The sequence below is a fragment of the Gopherus flavomarginatus genome, chromosome 1 (assembly GCF_025201925.1).
Source record: "Gopherus flavomarginatus isolate rGopFla2 chromosome 1, rGopFla2.mat.asm, whole genome shotgun sequence".
Classification (NCBI taxonomy): Eukaryota; Metazoa; Chordata; order Testudines; family Testudinidae; genus Gopherus; species Gopherus flavomarginatus.
Genome location: NC_066617.1, coordinates 28693886 through 28716243, shown reverse-complemented (window position 1 = coordinate 28716243; position 22358 = coordinate 28693886). Strand labels below are relative to the sequence as shown.

Below are 22358 nucleotides of genomic sequence, written 5' to 3'. Positions count from 1 at the left end.
TGTGGCCTCAGCTGCACCTTATCTTTGTGGAAGACTGTATACGGGGGGTCTACCACGAGAGCCCGGAGTTCCGACACCCGTCTAGCTGAGGTGATAGCTACTAGAAAGGCAGGCTTCCAAGAGAGAGAGAGTAGGGAGCAAGTAGCTAACGGCTCAAAGGGGGGCCCCATGAGCCGAGACAACACCAGGTTAAGATCCCAGGTTGGAGCAGGGAGTCGGACGTTAGGGTATAAACGTTCCAGCCCCTTCAGGAATCTAGTCACCGTCGGGTGAGAAAAAACGGAGCAGCCATCCCCACCCGGGTGAAAGGTGGAGATAGCTGCCAGGTGGACCCGCAAAGACGATATCGCCAGGCCCTGTTGTTTGAGGGACCAAATATAGTCTAAGATATTGGCCACCGAAACTTCCATAGGGCGGAGACCTTTCTCCATGCACCAACAGGAGAAACGCTTCCACTTGGCCGAGTATGTCGCTCTAGTGGAAGGCTTCCTGCTGCCCAAAAGTACCTCCCGTACCGGGGTGGAGCAGCGCAGTTCAGAACCGGTCAGCCACGCAGGAACCACGCCGCTAGGTGCAGCGACTGCAGGTCCGGGTGACAGAGGGTCCCGTGTTCCTGGGTGATCAGGTCCGGGTGAAGGGGCAGGGGAACTGGGTCGGCTATGGCCAGGTCCAGCAGCATGGGGTACCAATGTTGCCTGGGCCACGCCGGGGCTACCATGATCACGCGAGCCCTGTCCCTGCGCACCTTCAGAAGGACCCTGTGGACCAGTGGGAACGGGGGAAACGCGTAGTACAAGTGGGTCATCCACGGAATAAGGAAGGCATCCGCTATAGACCCGGGCTCCCTGCCCTGAAAGGAGCAGAACGCCTGGCATTTCTTGTTCCCCCCGGACGCGAAGAGGTCCACACGGGGATAACCCCACCTCTGGAAGATTGAGAGGGCGACGTCCGGGCGAGGGGACCACTCGTGTGATAGGAAGGATCTGCTCAGGCGATCCGCTAGCGTGTTCCGTACTCCGGGGAGGAAGGAAGCCGTGAGGTGAATGGAGTGGGCTACACAAAAGTCCCAGAGTCGCATCGCCTCGTGACATAGGGGAGAGGATCTGGTGCCGCCCTGCTTGTTGATATAGTACATGGTCGTCGTGTTGTCGGTAAACACCGCGACACAGCGACCTCGAAGCTGGTGCCAGAACGTTTGACAAGCAAGGCGGACCGCTCTCAACTCCCGCATGTTGATGTGCAGCTTCACCTCCTGCGGGGACCACAGGCCCTGTGTTCTCAGGGTTCCCAATTGGGCCCCCCAGCCGAGATCTGAGGCATCCGTCGTTAGGGACACCGAAGGCTGAGGTGGGTGGAAAGAGAGCCCCGCACACACTACGGACTGGTCTAGCCACCAGCCGAGAGAATCTAACACCCCCTGGGGGATTGTGATCAGCATGTCTAGCGGTTGCCTTGCCGGCCGGTAATGTGCAATGAGCCACAACTGGAGGGGCCTCATGCGGAGCCGAGCGTAACCGGTCACAAATGTGCATGCTGCCATGTGGCCTAACAGGGTTAGACATGTCCATATTGATGTCAAGGGGGCTGCCCGCAATCGTTGAACGATCGCCGACAACGCCTGGAACCTCGGTAACGGCAGAAGAGCCCTGGCCACGGTGGAGTCCAGGACGGCCCCGATGAACTCCACCCTCTGCGTGGGGAGCAGGGTGGACTTGTCTATGTTGATCATGAGGCCCAAGGTAGCAAACAGGCCGGTGATCCTGCGGACGTGGCTGCAAACCTGTAGTTCCGACGTGTCCCAAATTAACCAATCGTCTAGGTAAGGGAACACGTGGATACGACTGCGCCGAAGATGTGCCACAACGACTGCCATGCATTTTGTGAATACCCTCGGGGCCGTAGAAAGGCCAAATGGGAGGACTGCAAATTGGTAGTGAAGGCGGCCTACCACGAATCGAAGGAAACGTCTGTGGTGTGGCCAAATGGCAATGTGAAAATAAGCGTCCTGCATGTCGAGGGCGGCGTACCAGTCTCCCGGATCCAGGGATGGGATAATGGTCCCCAGGGATACCATGCGGAACTTCAACTTCACTAGGTATTTGTTGAGCTCTCGCAGGTCGAGGATAGGCCTGAGGCCTCTCTTGGCCTTGGGGATCAGAAAGTAGCGGGAATAAAACCCCTTGCCTTTCTCGTTTTCCGGAACCGCCTCTATAGCTCCTTTGTTGAGGAGCGTCTGTACCTCCTGTCGAAGGAATTGCTCGTGAGAGGGGTCCCTGAAGAGGGACGAGGAAGGGGGGCGGGAAGGAGGAAATGATATAAACTGCAGGCGGTATCCCGTCTGCACCGTGCGTAAGACCCAGCGGTCCGATGTTATTTGGGTCCACACCGGGAGGAAAAACGAAAGGCGGTTGGAAAACGGGGGGGAAGGATCCGTGGGGAAAACTGTTACTGCGCCCTCGGGCGCACCTTCAAAACGAAGGCTTGGGCCCAGGCGGGGGCTTAGAGGAGCTTTGATTCTGCCCCCCTGGTTCCCCGAATGTCTACGCCTTCCATTCCTGCCACGGCGCCTATTGAGGTCCTGCCGTTGGCGGAACTGGGGGTATGGCCTGCGCTGCTGTTGCTGCTGTGGCCGGAAGGGTCTGCGCTGCGTTCCCGGCGTGTGCATCCCGAGGGAGCGCATAATGACCCGATTGTCTTTGAGACTTTTAAGTCTGGGGTCTGTCTTTTCTGAAAACAGGCCCTGGCCTTCGAATGGGAGGTCCTGGATGGTGTATTGGAGCTCCGGTGGAAGGCCAGAGACCTGAAGCCAGGAGATACGGCGCATCGTTACCCCCGAGGCGAGGGTGCGGGCAGCCGAGTCTGCAGCGTCCAAAGAAGCTTGCAACGAGGTTCGTGCAACCTTCTTGCCCTCGTCCAGAATGGCCGCAAATTCTTGGCGGGCCTCCTGTGGCAGCAGCTCTTTGAATTTGTCCGCTGCCACCCACGAGTTAAAAGCATATCTGCTGAGCAGGGCTTGTTGATTTGAAACCCTGAGCTGAAGGGCCCCAGCCGAATAGACCTTGCGGCCGAGGAGGTCCATATGCCTGGCCTCCTTGGATTTGGGGGCTGGAGCTTCCTGTCTGTGGCGCTCCCTCTCGTTCACCGACTGCACCACCAGGGAACACGGTGTCGGGTGGACGTGGAGGTACTCGTAGCCCTTGGAGGGGGCCATGTACTTCCTCTCGACACCCCTCGCCGTAGAGGGGATGGAGGCCGGTGACTGCCAGATTGTATTGGCGTTGGCCTGGATCGTCCTAATGAAGGGTAGGGCGACCCTGGTGGGAGCATCAGATGAGAGGATGGTGACGATAGGGTCCTCGATCTCAGAGACCTCCTCGGCTTGCAGGCTCAGATTCTGAGCTACACGCCTAAGGAGGTTTGGTGTGCCCTGAGATCCAGCGGAGGAGGGCTACTGGAGGAGGTGCCAGCCACCGCTTCGTCGGGGGAGGAGGATGAGGAGACCCCCGGCAAGAAAGTGTCCAGTGGGGGGTCCCCCTCAGCCCTCGCCTCTGTCTCAGGAGCAAGAGCATGGTCTTGCTGCTTCGACCCTTCCTCTCCATCCGGGGAGGGAGGGGGGCGAGACAACGAAGCCTCTGGCACCCTGTGCTCCGCCGTTGCAGGCGTAGCAGGAAGCTGTTGGGGGCCCTGGGCTTGATGGTATGCCCAGGGGGTCCAAAACCCCCACTGCTGCGGACCCTGGTCCTGTTGCGGAGGGTCCTGAAACAATGGCGCCTGCCTGTCGGTGCCCAGCGCATACACGCTGTCTGCTTGAGACGACACTGACGGCTGCCTAGAAGGCCATGGCGGGGCCGACCCCGGCTGATAAGGGTCTGCGCGGGTCGGCACCGAAGATCTTCTCGGTGCCGGGGATCGGTACCGGGAGTCATAGCGGCGCCGGGATCGGGACCGGGTTCTGTCTCGGTGCCGGGATTTGGAACGGTACCGGCCGCTGCTTCGGTGCTGGGATCGGGACCGGGACCTACCACCGACGCGGTGCCGGGAGGTCGACCGGGACCTGCCACCAGCTCGGTGCCGGGAGGTCGACCGGCGCGGTGAGTGACGGCGAGACTGGCTCCTAGAGTCACGGTGCCGGTATCGACGGCTGGAGTCAGACCGCGACCGTCTGGAGGTCGATCGGTGCCGCGAGTGCGACCGGTACCGCCGAGGGGAGCGGTGCCGGGACTGCGAGCGGCGGCAGGATCTCGAGCGACCGTGGTGTCGGGACCTGGATCGCGAGCGCGAGTCCCGAGACAGTGCCGTCATCATGGGCTTGGCCCTAGATGCTACCCGCACTGGAGGTACCGGGGGTGGCGGCTGAGTAGACTCAGTTAGGGCGATAAGGTCCCGTGCCGAGGCGAAGGTCTCCGGAGTGGATGGGACCAATAGCTCAACCCCAGATCTTATGGGAGAGCTTGGCGGCACCGGACTCGACGGACCCACCGGGCCCGGAGTTGACGGTGCCGGTAGTGCCGCGGCCGATGTCGATGCCGGGCGCTCCATTCGGGTCTACCTGGCTGGAGTAGCAGACGTTGACGGTCTCGCCTCTGCACCCGGTGCCGGGGAAGGTTGGTGCTGGGGAGTCTTCCCGGTGCCGGTGCGATCCGGTGCCGGCGCCGAGATCACGGCCTGTGAAGCTGCTGGGTCAAGTGCCGCCTCCATTAGGAGAGTCCTGAGTCTCTGGTCTCTCTCCTTCTTTGTCCTGGGCTTAAAAGCCCTGCAAATGCGGCACTTGTCCGACCTGTGCGATTCCCCCAGGCACTTCAGACACGCGTCGTGGGGGTCGCTGGTTGGCATAGGCTTTTTACAGGCCGCACACTGCTTAAAGCCCGGCGAACCAGGCATGAGCCCGGTGCCGGGAAGGGCTACAGCCCAGACCGGCGAACAACTATATACAATACTATTTACACTACAACTAATTAACTAACTATACTTAACGATCTAACTAACAACTGTAATAATAACGGTAGTTAACAAGGAGAGCTAGGGACGTGGAAGACAGCTATGCCGCGCTCCACAGTTCCAACGACCGACACGGCGGTAAGAAGGAACTGAGGAGCGGGTGGGCCGGCAAGGGTATATATCGAGCGCCATGGCGGCGCCACTCCTGGGGGCGACCTGCCGGCCCACTGGAGTTGCTAGGGTAAAAAGTTTCCGACGAACGTGCACGCGCGGCGCGCACACCTACCTGGAATGGATGTGAGCAATCACTCGAAGAAGAATGTATAATGTTAATAAATACATAGGTTTGATGAAACAAAGTAGTTGTACTTACGTGCCTGTGCTTAATTTGTGTTTTCAGTTATTTACCTTCTAAAAAAAATCTGGCATGTCTCAGACCTCCAGAAAGGGCATCTTGCACCCCCAAGGGGTACGTGCACCCCAGGTTAAGAACCACTGCTTTAGAGCCTACAAGTCCACTCGGTCCTACTTCTTGTTCAGCCAATCGCTAAGACAAACAAGTTTGTTTACATTTACAGGAGATAATGCCCTCTTATTTATAGTGTCACCTAAAAGTGAGAACAGGTGTTTACATGGCACTTTTATAGCTGACATTGCAAGGTATTTATGTGCCAGATATGCTTAACATTTGTATGCCCATTCATGCTTCGGTCACCATTCCAAAGGACATGCTTCCATGCTGATGATGCTCCTTTAAAAAAATAATGTGTTAATGAAATTTGTGGCTGAACTCCTTGGGGGGAGAAATGCATGTCTCGTGCTCTATTTTACCTGCATTCTGCCATGTTATAGCAGTCCCAGATGATAACCTAGCCCATGTTGTTCATTTTAAGAACACTTTCACAGCAGATTTGACAAAACACAAAGAAGGTACCAATGTGAGATTTCTAAAAAGAGCTACAGCACTCGACCCAAGGTTTAAGAATATGAAAAGTGCCTTCCAAAATCTGAGGAGGAGGTGTGGAACACACTTTCAGAAGTCGTAAGAGCAGCACTCCAATGCAGAAACTACACAACCCAAACCATCAAAAAAGAAAATCAACCTTCTGCCTGTGGCATCTTCCCCAGATAATGAAAATGAACATGTGTTGGTCTGCATCGCTTTTGATAGTTATCGAGCAGAACCAGTCATCGGTATGAACGCATGTCCTCTGGAATGGTGTTTGAAGCATGAAGAGAAGTATCAATCTTTAGTGCATCTGGCACATAAATATCTTGCGACGCCGGCTACAAGAGTACAACGCGAACACCTGTTCTTACTTTAGGTGACACTGTAAAGAAAGAAGCAGGCAGCATTATTTACTGAAAATGTAAACAAACTTGTTTGGGCAATTGGCTGAACAAGAAGTAGGACTGAATGGACTTGTAGGCTCTAAAGTTTTACATGTTTTTTTATTTTTGAGTGCAGTTATTTTTGCACATAATTCTACATTTGTAAGTTCAGCTTTCATGATAAAGATACTGCACTTCAGTACTTGTATTAAGTGAATTAAAAAATACTATTTCTTTTGTTTTTTTATAGTGCAAATATTTGTAATCCAAAATAATATGAAGTGAGCACTGTACACTTTATATTCTGTGTTCTAATTAAAATCAATATATTTGAAAATGTAGAAAATATCCAAAAATATTTAAATAAATGATATTCTGTTATTGTTTAACGGTGCGATGAATCGCGATTAATTTTTTTAATCGCTTGACGGCCTTAATTCATTCTGTATACTACAAAATGGATTCAGAATGAAGTGTGTAATAAACTGAAAAGGTTAGTCAAACACCTGTTAGGAATTGTCAAGATAATCATAGAAATGTAGGACTGAAGGGACCTTGATAAGTCATCTAGTCCAGTCCTTTTTACTGAGTCAGAATTAAGTATTAGCTCGACCATCTCTGATAGGTGTTTGTCTAACCTGTTCTTAAAAACTTCCAATGACAAAGATTCTACAACCCCCTTAAGTAATTTGTTCCAGTGCTTAAACACCCTTACAGTTAGGAAGTTTTTCCTAATGTCTAACCTAAATCTTCCTTGCTACAATTTAAGCTCATTACTTCTTATCCTGTCCTCAGTGGTTAAGAAGAACAATTTATCACCCATATCATTATAAAAACCTTGTACATAGTCGAAGACTGTTATGTCCCACACCCCCCATCTTCTCTTTTCTAGACTACACAAACCCAATTTTTTCAATCTTTCCTCATAGGTCATGTTTTCTGACCTTTAATAATTTTAATTGCTGTCTTCTTGCCTTTTACCAATTTGTCCACGTCTTTCTGAAACTGTGGTGCCCAGAACTGGACACAGTACTCCAATTGAGGCTTTATCAGTGCTGAGTAGAGTGGAAGATTTACTTCTGATCTCTTGCTGACAAAACTCCTGTTAATATATTCCGGAATAACGTTTACTTTTTTTTGGCAAACATATTACATTGTGGACTCATATTTAGTTTGTGATCAGCTATAATTCCCAGGTCCCTTTTTGAAATTCTCCTTCCTAGGCAGTCATTTCCCATTTTGTATTTATGCAGTTGATTATTCCTTCCTAAGTATAATAATTTGCATTTGTCCTTATTGAATTTTATCCTATTTATTCTAGACCATTTCTCCAGTTTGTCAAGATCATTTTGAATTCTAATTCCATCCTCCAAAATGCTTCCAGCCCCTCCCAGTTGGGTATCATCCACAAACTTTATAAGTGTACTCTATGCCATTATCCAAATCATTTATGAAGATATTGAATAGAACTGGACCCAGGATTTATCCCTGCAGGACCCCACTTGATATGCCCTTCCAGCTTGATTGTAAACCACTGATAACTAATCTCCTGGTATGCTTGTCCAGCCAGTTGTGCACCCAACTTATAGTAGCTTCTTCTAGGCTATATTTCTCTAGTTAGTTTGTAAGGTCATGTGATACCGTGTCACAAACCTTACCAAAATTGAGATACATCATATCTACTGCTTCCCCCATCCACAAGGCTTGTCACCCTTTCCAAGAAGGATGTTAGGTTCATTTGACATGATTGTTCTGGCAAATCCATGTTGACTGTTACTTATCACCTTATTGTCTTTTAGGTGTTATAAATTGATTGAGTATTTTCTCCATTATCTTTCCGGATATCGAAGTTAAGCTGACCGGTTTAAAATTCCCTGGGTTGTCCCTATTCCCCTTTTTATAGCTAGGTTCTGTATTTGCCCTTTTCCAGTCCTCAGGGATCTGTCCCATCCTCTACAAGTTCTCAAAGATAATCGCTAATGGCTGGCTCGCAGATCTCGTCAGTCAGTTCCTTAAGTATTCATATATGGAGATTAGTTAGACTCTGATCATGTAAACAAGAACCAGCCAGCCAAGTACCTGAGAGAGAATGCTCGGAGCTCTGGCCCTCCCTGTCCAATATCCCATCTCCTGGTGTGGCCATCCCTGATGGTCCAGAGGAGGCAGATTTAAAGAAAAAAACAAAAAACCCACCACCCTTACAGAATACATGGGAGGAGGGAGGAATCACTACCTGAGCCCTGAAAGGCTGTAATTTGTTTGCAGTAGATGAAAACCATATACACATTTTGATTGATGATTTTTTCCATAACAGGTACAAGTTATGATTTGTCGTTTTTCCTCTCAAAAAAGATCCCTGTAATTATTTTTACCTTTTCACCCTCAAAGGTCTGGGTGCTGACTGTCTTCTCAGGAGAGCATCTTGAGGCTCCTGCTGGAACTTGCAAGTGCTAATGATTTGAACAAATGATTGACTGCAGAGATGTGAGGCACTTTTCCCTCAGTTCCTTCCAAGGCTAAGCACAATTCCTTCACAGGAATCTCAGTTCTTGTTGGTCCAGAATGCAACACCAAACATGAATTCCAAACTCCAGTTCCCACATGCTAATACATCTGAGCTACTGATAGACCACAGAGTTAATATTTTGTTCTTAGCACATAGAACCTAGCAATTTATAATCTGTATGAGAATCTTTCTTGTAAATTTTACATCTTCTATTTTCTAAACTATTTTCTTTAATCTGCAAATAGCAAAATTATTGTGGAAAGAGAGTTGTACTTGTAAATGGATGCTTAGCAGTATCTTAATAAAGTATCTGTTACATATTAGATATCTTCTGTCTTGAGTGAAATATTAGGAAAAGATTAAAATCATAAGTAAAATGTTTCACTGGTGGTACAGGATGGGAATGGGTGAATTTTCAACTTCCAAAATTCTGCAGGCTATAAAATGTTTTAATAATCTAATGTAAGGTAAGGAAACCTGAGTGTCACTTTAAATTCTCATAACTGTCAGCTAATGATTTTGATGCCTCCAAGTTTTTAAGAAACTGGATGAAGTGTCAAACTAGTGTTGTTTATTGACAATAAAAAGCATGCCATGGGTACTAACTGTTCTACTTCTTGTTTGTACTAGCAAAAACCCGTGCTGCGGACTTATTGGTGAATCCCCTGGATCCAAGAAATGCAGATAAAATTAGAGTTAAAATTGCTGATCTGGGAAATGCTTGCTGGGTGGTAAGTATAAAAATCTTATTTTAAGTATTTATCCTTCATTGTTGAGAACAAGCCTTTTTATTGTTCATTTTTTTTTCCATTAATGCCATTCTTTCCATTTTAGCATAAACACTTCACTGAAGACATCCAGACAAGACAGTATAGATCCATAGAGGTTTTAATAGGAGCAGGTTACAGTACACCTGCTGATATCTGGAGTACAGCCTGTATGGTAAGAACAAGAATATGGTATTATTTTATTATGTCAGTCAGACTTTATTTTACTAAATAAAATCCATTGAGAAAAATTGCTTATTTACAGTGGGGACCTGGCTATAATGGTTCTTATTACAAATTATGTAATCACAGGAGCAGTGCTATAGCTGAGATAATAAACATATTTTCAGTATAAGTTTGACATTTTTTCCCACCTCAACTTCTCCAACATTCTCGAAGTAGTATCCTGCAGTAATTGTCCATGCACCGTCTTTTGGCACAGAGGAATGTTTTGGGGAAAGTTTTAATTCCTGTTCAAGTAGATGCAGCTGTGTATTCTATGCTGGTGTGTGTGCCTCGCATACTGGAACCAGCGAACTTAGCCTCTAGCAGTATCCGTAGGGGCGGAACTGATGTTCTGTGGCCATAGCCTCTCCTCATGCCATATAAAGGTGACACTACCCTGACTCCCTCAGTTTCTTGTTATTGCCCATTGCTAGAGTCAGAGCTTTGTGTGTTGTCTTCACCTCACACTTTTGCTTTCAGTTTTCTGAGAACTTTTCTTGTATAGATTTAGTTTAAGTATTAGTTTATTGTTAGTAGATTAGTTGGTTAATGCCGTTTGATGTCCTAACAAGGGTTTAAGCATTGTCCATTGTGTAGCGGGGCCATCCCTAACCGTGACAACAAGGTGCTTGTTATTTCTTGGTGATGAACACAGAGAGAGGTGCTCCATCTGCAAGTCGTTCACAAAGAGGACTCAGGTGGCAAGAGACTTGTGGTTGAAGCAGCACCTTTTGAAGCAGGCCAGGAGGCCCCCTTTGGCACCAAGACCTTCATCTGATCAGCAGCCACCTTCGGATGTGACAAGTGATGCCACTCCACGCTCGGACACTAGTGTTTCTCTCAAGAGGAAAAGGTCATTTACCCTCCTCTGATGCAGCAAGGAAGAGGTCCCATAAAATGAGTTGGGACCATTACAAGTATCATGTGAACAACTCCTCCACTTCTAGGAGGAATTCTGACCAGAGCTGTACTCACTCTGGCAGGTGGGGTGGAGCAGGTCTGTCTAACTGCTACCCAGTACCATGCTAAGAACAGCGAGGGATTGTCCCGTCGACTCCAGTTCTGGTCATGGGGCATCTGTTGAGTCCAGTACCAACAACACTGGCAACATTACCAACCATCTCCATGCCAGCAGCATACCAGGTGACATCAGACCTGCTTTGCCTCTTGATTCCAGACTCTCCACTGGTTCAGGAGTTCTCTGGTGCTATGGCTTCTACCAGCATGTCCTCTGTTCTGCCCCTGGTACCTTCTGGCTGTGTCAAAAAGCTGCTGGGTCCATCAACACCGCAGCTCACCCTGCCTCAGCCGCAGACTATGGAGTCGAGGCCAGGCCCTGGACCAAAGGCTCCCTCAACTCTGGTGCATCCTTTGGCAGCGTCATTGTCTTGGTGGCAAATCCCATCATTGACATTGTTATCAGCCTTGTTGCCAGTGCCTCTTTTGGTATCGTACGGAGTGTCTCACAGTTGGTGCATCTGGTGCCGATTCCCCATTCGCCTTTGGCACCGATGCTGTCTCCTTGTTGGGCTTTAGATGATTCTGATTGGTGGCTTTCCCCTTGGGGCTGACTCCTGCATTGTTACCACAACACCTCTGGGATTCCTCAAGATCCAGGTCGAGGTCATCCTCCCCATCCTTGTCAGATAGGTGCCAGAGATCGCCCTCGGATCACTGTTGGTACTGTCAAAGTTAGACACAGGACTCACAGTTTCTCAGACCAATAACACCCAGATAATGTAAGCACCATGCAAGACACAAACTATCTTATTTATACAGATAAAAGGGCGTGAACTTAACAAGATAACAAAGGAAGCAGAATCTGATAAGTTTACCTGGGCTAGACATGCATAGTTAATTTCCTTACTAACTTTTGCCAATCTCTGGTTAATGTTTCACCATTAGCTTAAGTGGGCTTATTGTTTATGCCTTAATGTTTCTTTTCCTGGCACCTGTATTTCAACATTTATTTCTGCTTAAAGGTACATACAGCATTTCTTTAATCCATTTTTATTTTTACAATATAATCTATTCTACTTTCACAATACTGAGATTGGCATCTGTCCCGCAGTCAGAAGAGGGCTCTTGGCCCGGTGCCTAGCAGCCATCAGAGCCTTACCTGAATGCCCAGTGGCCTCCTGGGAATCAAGAGCAGCAATACCGCTTGTAATGTTGCTGCAGCGGGTCTACTCCAGAAAGAGTCATAGATCCCAAAGAAGAAGGCCTTCTGATTGTTGGTTTAACCAGCCGCCACCTCCCCCTCTGCAGCATCTAACAAGTGCCCATTCTGGCTTGTGTCAAAGACAGTGATCCAGTGGTAACCTCCCCCTCTTTGTCCCGTTCCCTCCCTGCCCTCCATTCAGGGACAGGCTGGCCTTCTTTTCATAGTGTTTGGGACTCGGTTACAATGGTCAACTGGGTCCTAAACACCTTCAGATCAGGTTACGACATATAGTTCCTCTCCACCTCCCTACCCAGTCCCTTTTCAGGGACCCCCTCTCATGAGATACTGCTCCTTGAGCGGTCCATTATTTACTGGTTTTAGGGGGCACAGAAGTGGTCCCCTTGCAACACTGAGGGCAGGGGTTCTACTCCTAGTATTTCCTGGTTCCCAAGTCCAAGGGAGAGATGAAACCTATTGTCAGCCTCCGTGATCTCAGGAAATACATCAGACATGTGAGATTCTGTATGGTCACTCTAATAACTAGCTTCCTGGCCTTGAATCACAATGACTGGTTTTCAGCCCTGGACCTGCAGGACACTCATTTCCACATAGCAGTCCTCTTGAGCCACAGGAAGTTTCTCAGATTCATCGTGGCTGGCTGCCCTACCAGTACATCATGCTACCTTTCAGCTTCTCTTCCATTTCCCTGCTTTTCATCAAGTGTGTGATTGTGGTAACAGCATATCTTCAGAAGAAGGGAATTCATACCTTCCTGTATCTGAATGATTGGTTACGAGGGCAGGTCCAGCAAGGAAGTCCTCTCTTATGTTCACTTCACGCTACGCCTACTCAATCATCTAGGTCTGGTCCTAAACAGCGGGAAGGCTGAAGAACTCGAAGAATCAAGTTAATTGGGGCCCAGATAGACTCTACAAGGTCAGGAGCATTTCTGTCGACTGAGCAATTCCAAGTGATCTACCACCTGTGTTTTAAGCTGCAGTCTCAACCCTCAACCACAGCCTGAGTATGCCTGAGGTTGCTAGGCCATGTGGTCACATTTACCCAGGTAGTCCAATGTGCTAGGCTGCACCGGTGTCCTCTTCAGATTTAGCTGAAGTTGATCTATCGTCCAAATGGCTATACCATGGGCACTCTGATCTGACTCCTCCCACCAATCCTGGGTTTCTACAGTGGTGAACAATTCTTGACACAGTGTGCCAGGGTGTTCCTCTCACTTGGCCACCATTGACCAGGACTGTAGTCACCGATGCCTCCTTAATAGTTTGGGGGTCACATTTCCACTAATTGAAAGTTCAAGATCTGTGGTCAGAGTGAGAAGCTTCTCTGTATATCAATGTTCTGGAGCTTCATGCCATCTACAATGCCTGTCAGACCTGTCAGGTTCACATCAAGGGTGCAGCATTTCTCATATTCTCTGGTAATACTACCATGATGTATTACGTGAACAGTGAGGGTAGCACATTCCAAAATGCTTTGTCAGAAGGCAATCAGTCTCTGGCACTTTTCATCTGGCAAAACATCCCTCATGGCTGATCACTTACCTGGGTTACAGAATCAATTGGTGAATAACTTCAGCAGGAATTTCTCGTTGATTCACAAGCTGTCTCTGAAGCCCCGCATCCTGCAGTCTGTCTCTGGGGTATCCTGACGATCAACTTGTTTGGCACAAGAGAAAACAAGAAATGACATCTGTTCTGTTCCTGAAGTCGTCTGTCTGGACTCCTTGACCAATGCTTTTCACCTGAGCTCCTATGTGCCTTTCTTCTAATTCCAGACATCCCACAGGTCATTTTCAAGCTGAAATTGGACCATGCCAAGCTCATTCTTATTGCTCCAGCATGGCCAAGACAATGCTGATTCTCCGACCTCCCCACTATCATTTCAGCCTCCGATATTCCTTCCTCTTCATCCTGACCTCCTGACTCAGCATCACAGTCAAGTTTTGCATCCAGCACTCATCTCCCTGCATCTCTTTGTGGGTGCTGCATGATTAGATGAGGAAAAGGAATATTGTTCGTGGCAGTCTGGCAGCTCTTGCTTAATAGTTGGAAGCCCTCAACCAGGGTGGCCTACTCAGCCAACTAAAAGCTGCTCTCAGTATGGTCATTAGCCCTGGGAGTTCAGCCAACACTGGCTTGTATCCAGGACATCTTGGAGTACCTGTTACACCTTCGGTCTTCTGGTCTTGCACTTAGTTCATTGCAAGTCCACCTGGCAGCGATTTTGGCATTTCATCCACCTATCTGTGGGAAGTCAGTGTTTTCAAACTCAATGGAAGTGAGGTTCTTGAAAGGAGTCACTTAACTCTACCCACTGGTTAAAGAGCCGGTTCCTTTGTGGGTTTTTAATACTGTTTTGGTGGCTCGTATGGGACCTCCATTCGAGCCTCTGGCAACTTCTCCTTTATATGTCAGAAAACTGCCTTCCTGGTGGTGGTAAAATCTGGAAAGAGTGTGTGTGAGTTTCCGGCTTTGATGGCAGAGCCTCCTTACGTGCAGTTTTCCAAAGGCAAAGTAACCCTTCAGCTGCACGCTTCGTTTTTATCAAAGGTGGTTTCACAGTTTCACTTGAACCAAGTTATACATCTACCAGTTTTCTTCCTTAAGCCTCTTCCAACCCCAGAGGAGCAATATCTTCAACATTACATGTCAGGCAATGTCTAACTTTTTATCCGGATAAAAGTAAACCTTTCTGTCCCTCACCTCGTCTGTTTGTTTCACATGGAGACCAAATAAAGGGTCAAGCAGTCTCTTCACAGACAAGCTGTGTGGATAACTTCCTGTATCATGACAGCATATGAAGTAACCCAGATTATGTCTCCTCAAGAAATACCAGCTCATTCCATGAGAACTCAGGTGATGTCAGTGGCATTTCTAAAGGAAGTCTCTTTAGACTTAGGGACAGGGCGGCGACTTAGTCCTCTGTGCACACTTTTGCAAATCACTATGTCATTATAGCTGTGTCCAGATCAGGAAGGCAGTCCTGCAGTCCTTTAAATAGACTCCAAGCCCCACCTCCTGCGAGTACTGCTTCCAAGTCACTCACTTGGAATATCCAACTACTCGAAGAATTAAAACACATTATCTACCTGTAACTGTTGTTCTTCGAGATGTGTTTCAGACTTGTATTCAGACCTTTCCTCCATCCCCTCTGCATCGGAGATTTGGTGTGAAGGAACTGAGGGGGTCGGGACGGTGCTGCCTGTACGCAGCCAGGAGAGCAGCTATAACTGCAGGGTATAAGCACTGCCCCTATGGGTACTGCTAGGCAAAGTTCTCTGGCTCCTGTGCGTGGTGCACTCATACCCACACGGAATACCCATCTGCATCACAACTTGAAGAACAACAGTTACAGGTAGGTAACCATTTTTATATTGGACAAGACATTTTTGAAATATGAGAGTTTAGGAAAAAATCTTTCATTTTTCAAAAAGTCACAAATTAACCGAATAAATCCAATAAGTCCAATAAACTAAATTTAATTTCTCTCCTTTCTTTTTTTCCTCTATAAAGTGGCAAAAACCACTAGATTTTTGAATTCTTGTTGACTTCAGTGAGATTACTTATATTCATATAAGAACATAAGAATGGCCATAATGGGTCAGACCAATGGTCCATCTAGCCTAGTATCCTGTCTTCCCACAGTGGCCAGTGCCAGATGCTTCAGAGAGAGTGAACAGAACAAGTCACTTTATCACATGATCCACCACCTGTCATCCAGTCCCAGTTTCTTGCAGTCTGAGGTTAAGGGACACTCAGAGCATGGGGTTGCATCCCTAACCATCTTGGCTAGTAGCCATTGATGGACCTCTCCTCCATGAACTTAGCTAATTCTTAAAGTCAGGGGCTTGGATTGCAAAATCTGATGCAAATAATTTATTTTGCTATACATTAGGTCAATTATTATACTGTAGAAGTGATTTTAAAAACAAATTAAAATAATTTTGCAGAGACCTGCTCAAGGAGCAAAGGGTAGGAAATAAATTCAAAATTAACTTCTCAACCTTTTGGAAGGTTCTGTGCACAAGATCTCTTTGAGAACAAATAAATCAATCAAATCTTTGTTTTCTAATCTAAGCCATTTTTACACACACATTTAAAAATAACCTCACACATGACTATTTTTCCCCAGACCCTTGTATTTCAAAAATACTTTGTCCAAAGATATTGGGTGTGTGTGAGGGAGAGGGTTGAATTTTACACTCAGTTTGTAATCCTGGAAGATGAAAAGGATTGTGGAGCTCTCATGCAAAGAAGGAAAATATAAACATTAAAAATGTGCAGAGATTAGGATTTTAGTAAATCTAGTATTTGGAATAGTCATAGTAGTCCTAGCCAATTCATAGTTAAAATTGCAACTCAGTTTCCACTATAAGCCTGATTCTGGCCTCTACTCTAAAAGCCACAACAGAGTATGAACCCTCCACGCCCACCCTGAATCGGTATGTTGATTTTGAGGAAAAATGTGATTTTTTTTCTGCTAAATTGGATGTGAATTGGACCAACAGAACCTGGAATTACAAGATCCTACAAATAGAAGTATTCACCAGTGTTCAAAATAAAAAATAGTAAAGGAGAGAGATCAGACTTAGTTGTTTCCTGGGCGCATATCAGTTAGATCAACTGTAGAAGGTAGAGTTCGGGTAATTTAGACATTAAATCCGTAATTCCATCTTTTCAAATACCTAGGTTCTTGTAAATTTAACCTTAACTCTGAATTCCTTGCTCTTTAATAGTTGTTTTCTTTGCTACCTATAAAATTCTTGTAGGAATTCTCTAGATACTGGTCTGTCCACTGAACCCTATTTCACATTAACATATTTTTTGTCTTTAAATAGTGATTTTTCTTTACCTTAAGGAGTTAAGATTAGTAGGTACCACTCATCTGGCTGACTTCATGGTCAGCTTTGCAGGTGACTTTTCAGACTGCTATACAGCTTACAAGGTCCACAGGCTGTCCGTGCCATATTTGCTACTATGGACTCCTTGTACCTTGTATACTGAAAGCTCTGTAGGCAACACCTTTGGATCCTGTGAGTTCTGTCAGTTATGCTGTTGTTCAAGGAATTTAAAAGCTCTGCCATGTCTGTCTGCATCTGAACACCTTGCAAGTTTTATGAGACAAACAACTCCTGTGTAAAACATATCTACCTCTGCTCTGTCTGCTTGGTGCTTTAGACTGTCGATGTATGGGCTGTATCCTGAGAAGTGCACCACATGTACAACTTCCATTGAATCTAGTGAGAGCTGTCGGTGCTCAGCAGCTTGCAGGATCAAGCCTAGATAACATACAGAAAAGAGAGGAGATGAGACAGTAGAATAGCATGAAAGATAAGCATTTTTGATTGTTTGGGTTAGGCATATGCTTTCTGTAAGTTCCAGAATTTTTAAAAAATAATTTTTACAAAATATAATGAAAAGAATATTTGTCATACTTTATATAATCAAGAGGTGGGAGGTTAGTTGTGGAAGGGAAACTGATAAAAATGAGTTTTAGAAAGTATTTAAAGGAAGACAGTAAAGAAGCTTTGATAACAGGAGAAGGAAGGATAATTCAGGTTTAAGGGACCGGATGTGTGTTCTGGCGAACAGCGGAAATGGTCAGGTGCTTTCCTGAAATGTTTATTTTCATCTCTGCCCCTCTCCCCCAAACATACTGTACACTCTTAACAAGCTTCATTCACCTCACTATAAAAGTATTAAATCAACTAAATTGCCTTAGAATATATTATTAGGACTCATACAAATAGTTAGTAATTTGCCTTTCCTAGGATATCTTTTCTAGTTAAAAGAAATCAGAATAAAATCGTAATCCATGTAAATAATATCAGAGCACTATATTTCACAGTTGCATATTGTCATCAAGTATCTGATTTTATTTTAGTGTGATGAAAAAAATAGATTTCACTGGTTTTGTTTCCCTCTACTTGTGCTTTTTTCCTTTTTTTTTTTTTAAATTTACAGGCTCTAGCATGTGCTTTTGAATCAGGATCCTGAATAGTGCGCTGTGTTCACATACAGCATTTTCACATAGTTGTGCCAAGGAAATCTCATAATTCACACATTTTTTATCTTCAATTTTATTTTTTAGATAAATACATAATGAAATAAAACATATTCATGCGCAAGATGGAAATACCGTATAAATAATAAAATTAAATGTTCATTATTTGTAAAACCTGGAAAAAAAACAAATTAAACTGGAACCCATAGAGGTCATGCAAGGCATCAATTATTAAGATGACTAAAAGATAAATAAATGAGAACATAGGAATATCGGGATCTAGTATATACTAACCTGCAAAAGTATGCAGTTTTTTCATGTGTGACCAGACGTCCCCATATTTTTTCTAAGGTGTTTGTATTAGACAGTCATTTTTTCCATTAATGCAGTAGTAGAGAGCTCACTCTCTTAGACAATCAGTGTATGAGGGAGGAATTGCAGATTTCCATTTTCTCAAAGTAAGTTTTTTGGACACTAACATAGTTACTGGAATCTGTTTCTTAATGTTAACTGGTAATACAAACCAGCACCTCTAAAATAGACAAGTGTGGAGAAGGAAAGATAGCAACACAAAGTTTTTGAGAGAGCACTGAAAATGGTGTTCCGGAACACATGCATTTTTTGACAGATACGGAGGATGTGTGAAAAGTTGGCACATGGCTCTTTGAATCTCCAACATTCACTATGTATTGCCAATCTGGCCTTAAACAAACATTCTGGAGTCCAATAGTTCCTGTTATCTTGTTCTAGAAGAATCACAAGAATAAAGAACTTGAAGTATCTGTCACATTAAGCCAAATATCCTCCCAGATTTCTGTTATGATAGTAAGGCTAAATTCTTTTCCCCATTTTTCCTTGAGACTGCGTTTGAGAAGGTAATGCAAAGCATTAAGCCATCTAAAAGTAATTCCTACAAAGTTACTCTTGTTTCCATATTTCTTGTGTTTTAGATGTGAAAGAGTTGAAACAGACCAATTGCTCCCTATCCTTGCATGAATCTGTGAACATAGCTTCTGAGGCTTTGGCTACACTGGCACTTTACAGCGCTGCAACTTTCGCGCTCAGGGGTGTGAAAAAAACACCCCCCTGAGCGCTGCAAGATACAGCACTGTAAAGCCTCAGTGTAATCAGTGCCGCAGCGCTGGGAGCGCGGCTCCCAGCACTGCAAGCTACACCCGTAGAGGATGTGGTTTACGTGTAGCGCTGGGAGAGCTCTCTCCCAGCGCTGGCGCTCTGACCGCTTTGAAATTTCAAGTGTAGCCATACCCTGAAAGAAGGAACTGTGAGACAATGTTAGCTGATATTTACTTGTAATTGAAGGCGACTAGTCTATCACTCTGTATTATAACTTTAATTTTTGTTAATGTTTTTTCTATCCAAATTGTCTTAAGTGTGGAGTTGCCTTGATCCTGAAACATGGGTTCTCCCACCATGGTATAAGAAGAGAACTAGCAAGATTGAATGCTGTAATTGTCTTAATAGGTTGCAGAATGCCCCATGTAGATGCAAAATTTTAATTTTTCTTTTTGGGTCTGGGTAGCCTCTTAAGGTATATCAGAGAAGAGAAGAAACAAATGGCATAGCTGGTCAAACCAGTCTGGTGTGTATGCAGAACTGCTGGAAGGGAACCATCTTACAATAGGACATATTTGGAATGCTAGATAATGTAGATACAGGATTTTTTTAGTCTTGTGTGACAAATGGGGCTGTTTTTTATCCCACATAAATTGGGGATAAGCCTATTTATTCACAAAGAGCAAAGGAGAGACCTTGAAAGGCAATAGACTAATTACACAAATCATTCTTGAGCAGATATTCATTGTGGCTATTTCTGTTCTCCCTCATAAGGATAGCAGGGAGAGAATGTCACCTCTCTACCTCCTTGGAAATTTCTTTTAATATATAGTCCATATTTATAAAAATAATTTTGGGAAGATTAGGACAAAAATTAATATCTAAATAAGTTTATTTCCTTGCATATTTGAAATGGAAAATGCTGAAACTCAGAAGGATTCAGTCTTTTGGATCTATCCATTGCATGTGATTTGTTCCAAGTAATTTGAGAGCTTTTTCCAAAAAAACTAGAGCTTTTTCCAAAAACACCAACTATATTCAGTAATGATGGGATTGATGAAGCTGGATTCTTCAATAATACAAAAATGTCATCAGAATATAAACTGATTTTATATCCTTTCTGGTTTATAGTCACACCTTCAGTGGCTGAGTTCCGACATAAGTATGTTGCCAGTGGTTCGAGAGACATTGAAAAGGAGGAGTGAGAGGGAACAGCCCCGTCATGTCCCTCTTTGTAGTTGAAATGTGTGAAAGAATTCCAGCAGTTAATAGTGAAGTGAGGGAGAGTTGTATAATACACTGATCCAATTCAGGGAATATTGATCCAAATCCAAACTTTTTTAGGACAGCCATTAGATAAGGTCATTCAATCCTATCAAAGGCTTTCTTTGCATCTAGAGATAAGGCTCTGGAGGAAATATTTGACCATCTGAGCTTGCTGGATCAAGTGATTTTTCTTGTATTATCAGCAGCCAATCTTCCTTTAATGAAACTAACCTGATCTGTGTGTATAATTAATGGGCTGATCGCACTCACTCATGTCACTAAAATTTTTGCAATTATTTTGCAATCTGTATTCAATAGAGATATGGGATGGAAGTCATCACAGTTGCAAACATCTTTGTTCTTCTTCAGTATTAAAGTCATTAAAGCATTTCTCATGTCATGAGACATGGTTCCTTTTTGGAATGTTTCAGTGAAAAGCTTTGAAAGAATAGAAGATAACTGATTACAAAATGTTTTGTAGAAGTCTGCCAGAAAACCATCCATCCCAGAGGCCTTGCCGTATTTTGTATCTTTTTATAGCCAGTTCAGTCTCTTGCATTGTGATAGCTTTGTCCATAAACAACATTTGTTCTGAAGTTAGGGCATTAAAAGTTAAGCATTCAACAAAATAATCAAATGTATTATCATCAGACTGGTTGTCTGATTTATATAAAGCTTGACAGTACTGTTTAAATTGATCAAGTATATAAAAAGATCTATAATTAAATATCATGTGTCTTCCAAAGTATATTTGTAATAGAAAACCAAAAATATTTTTACAGACTTAAAACAAGCCAGTGTGGGCACATTCAGACCCCTTGTGGCTTCAGTTCCATCCGCTCTTCCCCTCCCGGTATTATCTAATAATAATCTAAACATCTCTAAATACAAATGTATTTTCTAGTCAAATATTGCCCTGTAAATACGAATGGGTATTTTAGAATATGTATAATACATTCCTACAGAAGTTTTTATGTATTCATATGTACACATTATATGTATATACATGTGTATATACTCACACACACAGATACAGACACATATCACATGTAAATTTACAATTTGGTAAATCAAATATAAATTAGTACAAAATCTAAATATGAAAAGTACAAAATATGAAAAAAAAAGTCATAGTATGTCAAATGCCCTGCACAAACTGAATAGCTAGTGTTATTCATGGTTTAGGTTATTGTTTACTTTACATGCCGGGAGTGTTGACTGTTGCTAGTGAATTGTGATCACCATAGCACAATCCATCAGAGACAGAGTTAGTGAAGCGATCCTGTCTAACGGTGCAGGTTGTGATGATTAGTGCAGATCATACTTCAGTCAGTAGATGGTGCTATAAACCCCAGCTTAGTGTTAAAAAGTTACTCTATTCCAGAGGTAGTCAGTTATTTTTTGTCAAGGTCCAAATTTCTTGGTCAAATATACTCAAGGTCCAAACTCCAGAGAAACATTTTTCACACCACAATAATGATGATGATGATAATAAGTAAATAAAAAGATTTCTTGGTCCATTCAAAAGCATTTGGCAGTCTGGATTTGGCCTTTGGTCCATCTATTGACTACCCCTGCTTTATGCATTGCAATGCTATACAGTTGTTATTGTTCAATTCCAAAGGAGCTCAACTGAAGAGTTTCATCTAACTGGTTAGCTGCTAGGAGCTGGAAGATTATGTAAGGGAGCAGCTTCTGAAGAAGGCAGATAATATCCTTACCCTCTAGACCCTCAGTAATGCCCAAGAGACAAAGGTGGTTTCTTCACAATTTGTTTTCTGAGTCATTCTGTTTTTCTTCCAGTTTGTCCAGTCTAAGCTTTAAGGAGGCAGTTTCTTTAATTTCACTGGTTTCAATGGCAGTCTTTTGTAGCTTGTTTCCCAAGGCTAGGACTATAACAGCGTTTAAAAAAGAACTGGATAAATTCATCGTGGTTAAGTCCATAAATGGCTATTAGCCAGAATGGGTAAGGAATGGTGTCCCTAGCCTCTGTTTGTCAGAGGGTGGCGATGGACGGCAGGAGAGAGATCACTTGGCAGGAGGGAGCACGGGCTATAATGGC

At 44.7% G+C, this 22358-nt stretch overlaps 2 protein-coding genes across 10 annotated transcripts in view; one reads left to right on the top strand and one right to left on the bottom strand.

The window, feature by feature from the left end:
* The window catches only part of SRPK2 (SRSF protein kinase 2), a 330809-nt gene that overhangs the window by 258725 nt on the left and 49726 nt on the right, over window positions 1-22358 (top strand). For all 8 annotated transcript variants that reach the window (XM_050925633.1, XM_050925651.1, XM_050925644.1 and 5 more), the window contains 2 exons: window positions 9407-9507; window positions 9611-9718. In XM_050925633.1, the coding sequence (XP_050781590.1) occupies window positions 9407-9507; window positions 9611-9718 (209 nt within the window). The remainder of the gene's footprint in view (window positions 1-9406; window positions 9508-9610; window positions 9719-22358) is intronic.
* The window catches only part of LOC127035900 (uncharacterized), a 52569-nt gene continuing 46652 nt past the window's right edge, over window positions 16442-22358 (bottom strand). For both annotated transcript variants that reach the window (XM_050926125.1, XM_050926136.1), the window contains one exon: window positions 16442-17231. In XM_050926125.1, coding sequence (XP_050782082.1) covers window positions 16996-17231 — 236 coding nt within the window. In that variant the 3' untranslated portion in view covers window positions 16442-16995. The remainder of the gene's footprint in view (window positions 17232-22358) is intronic.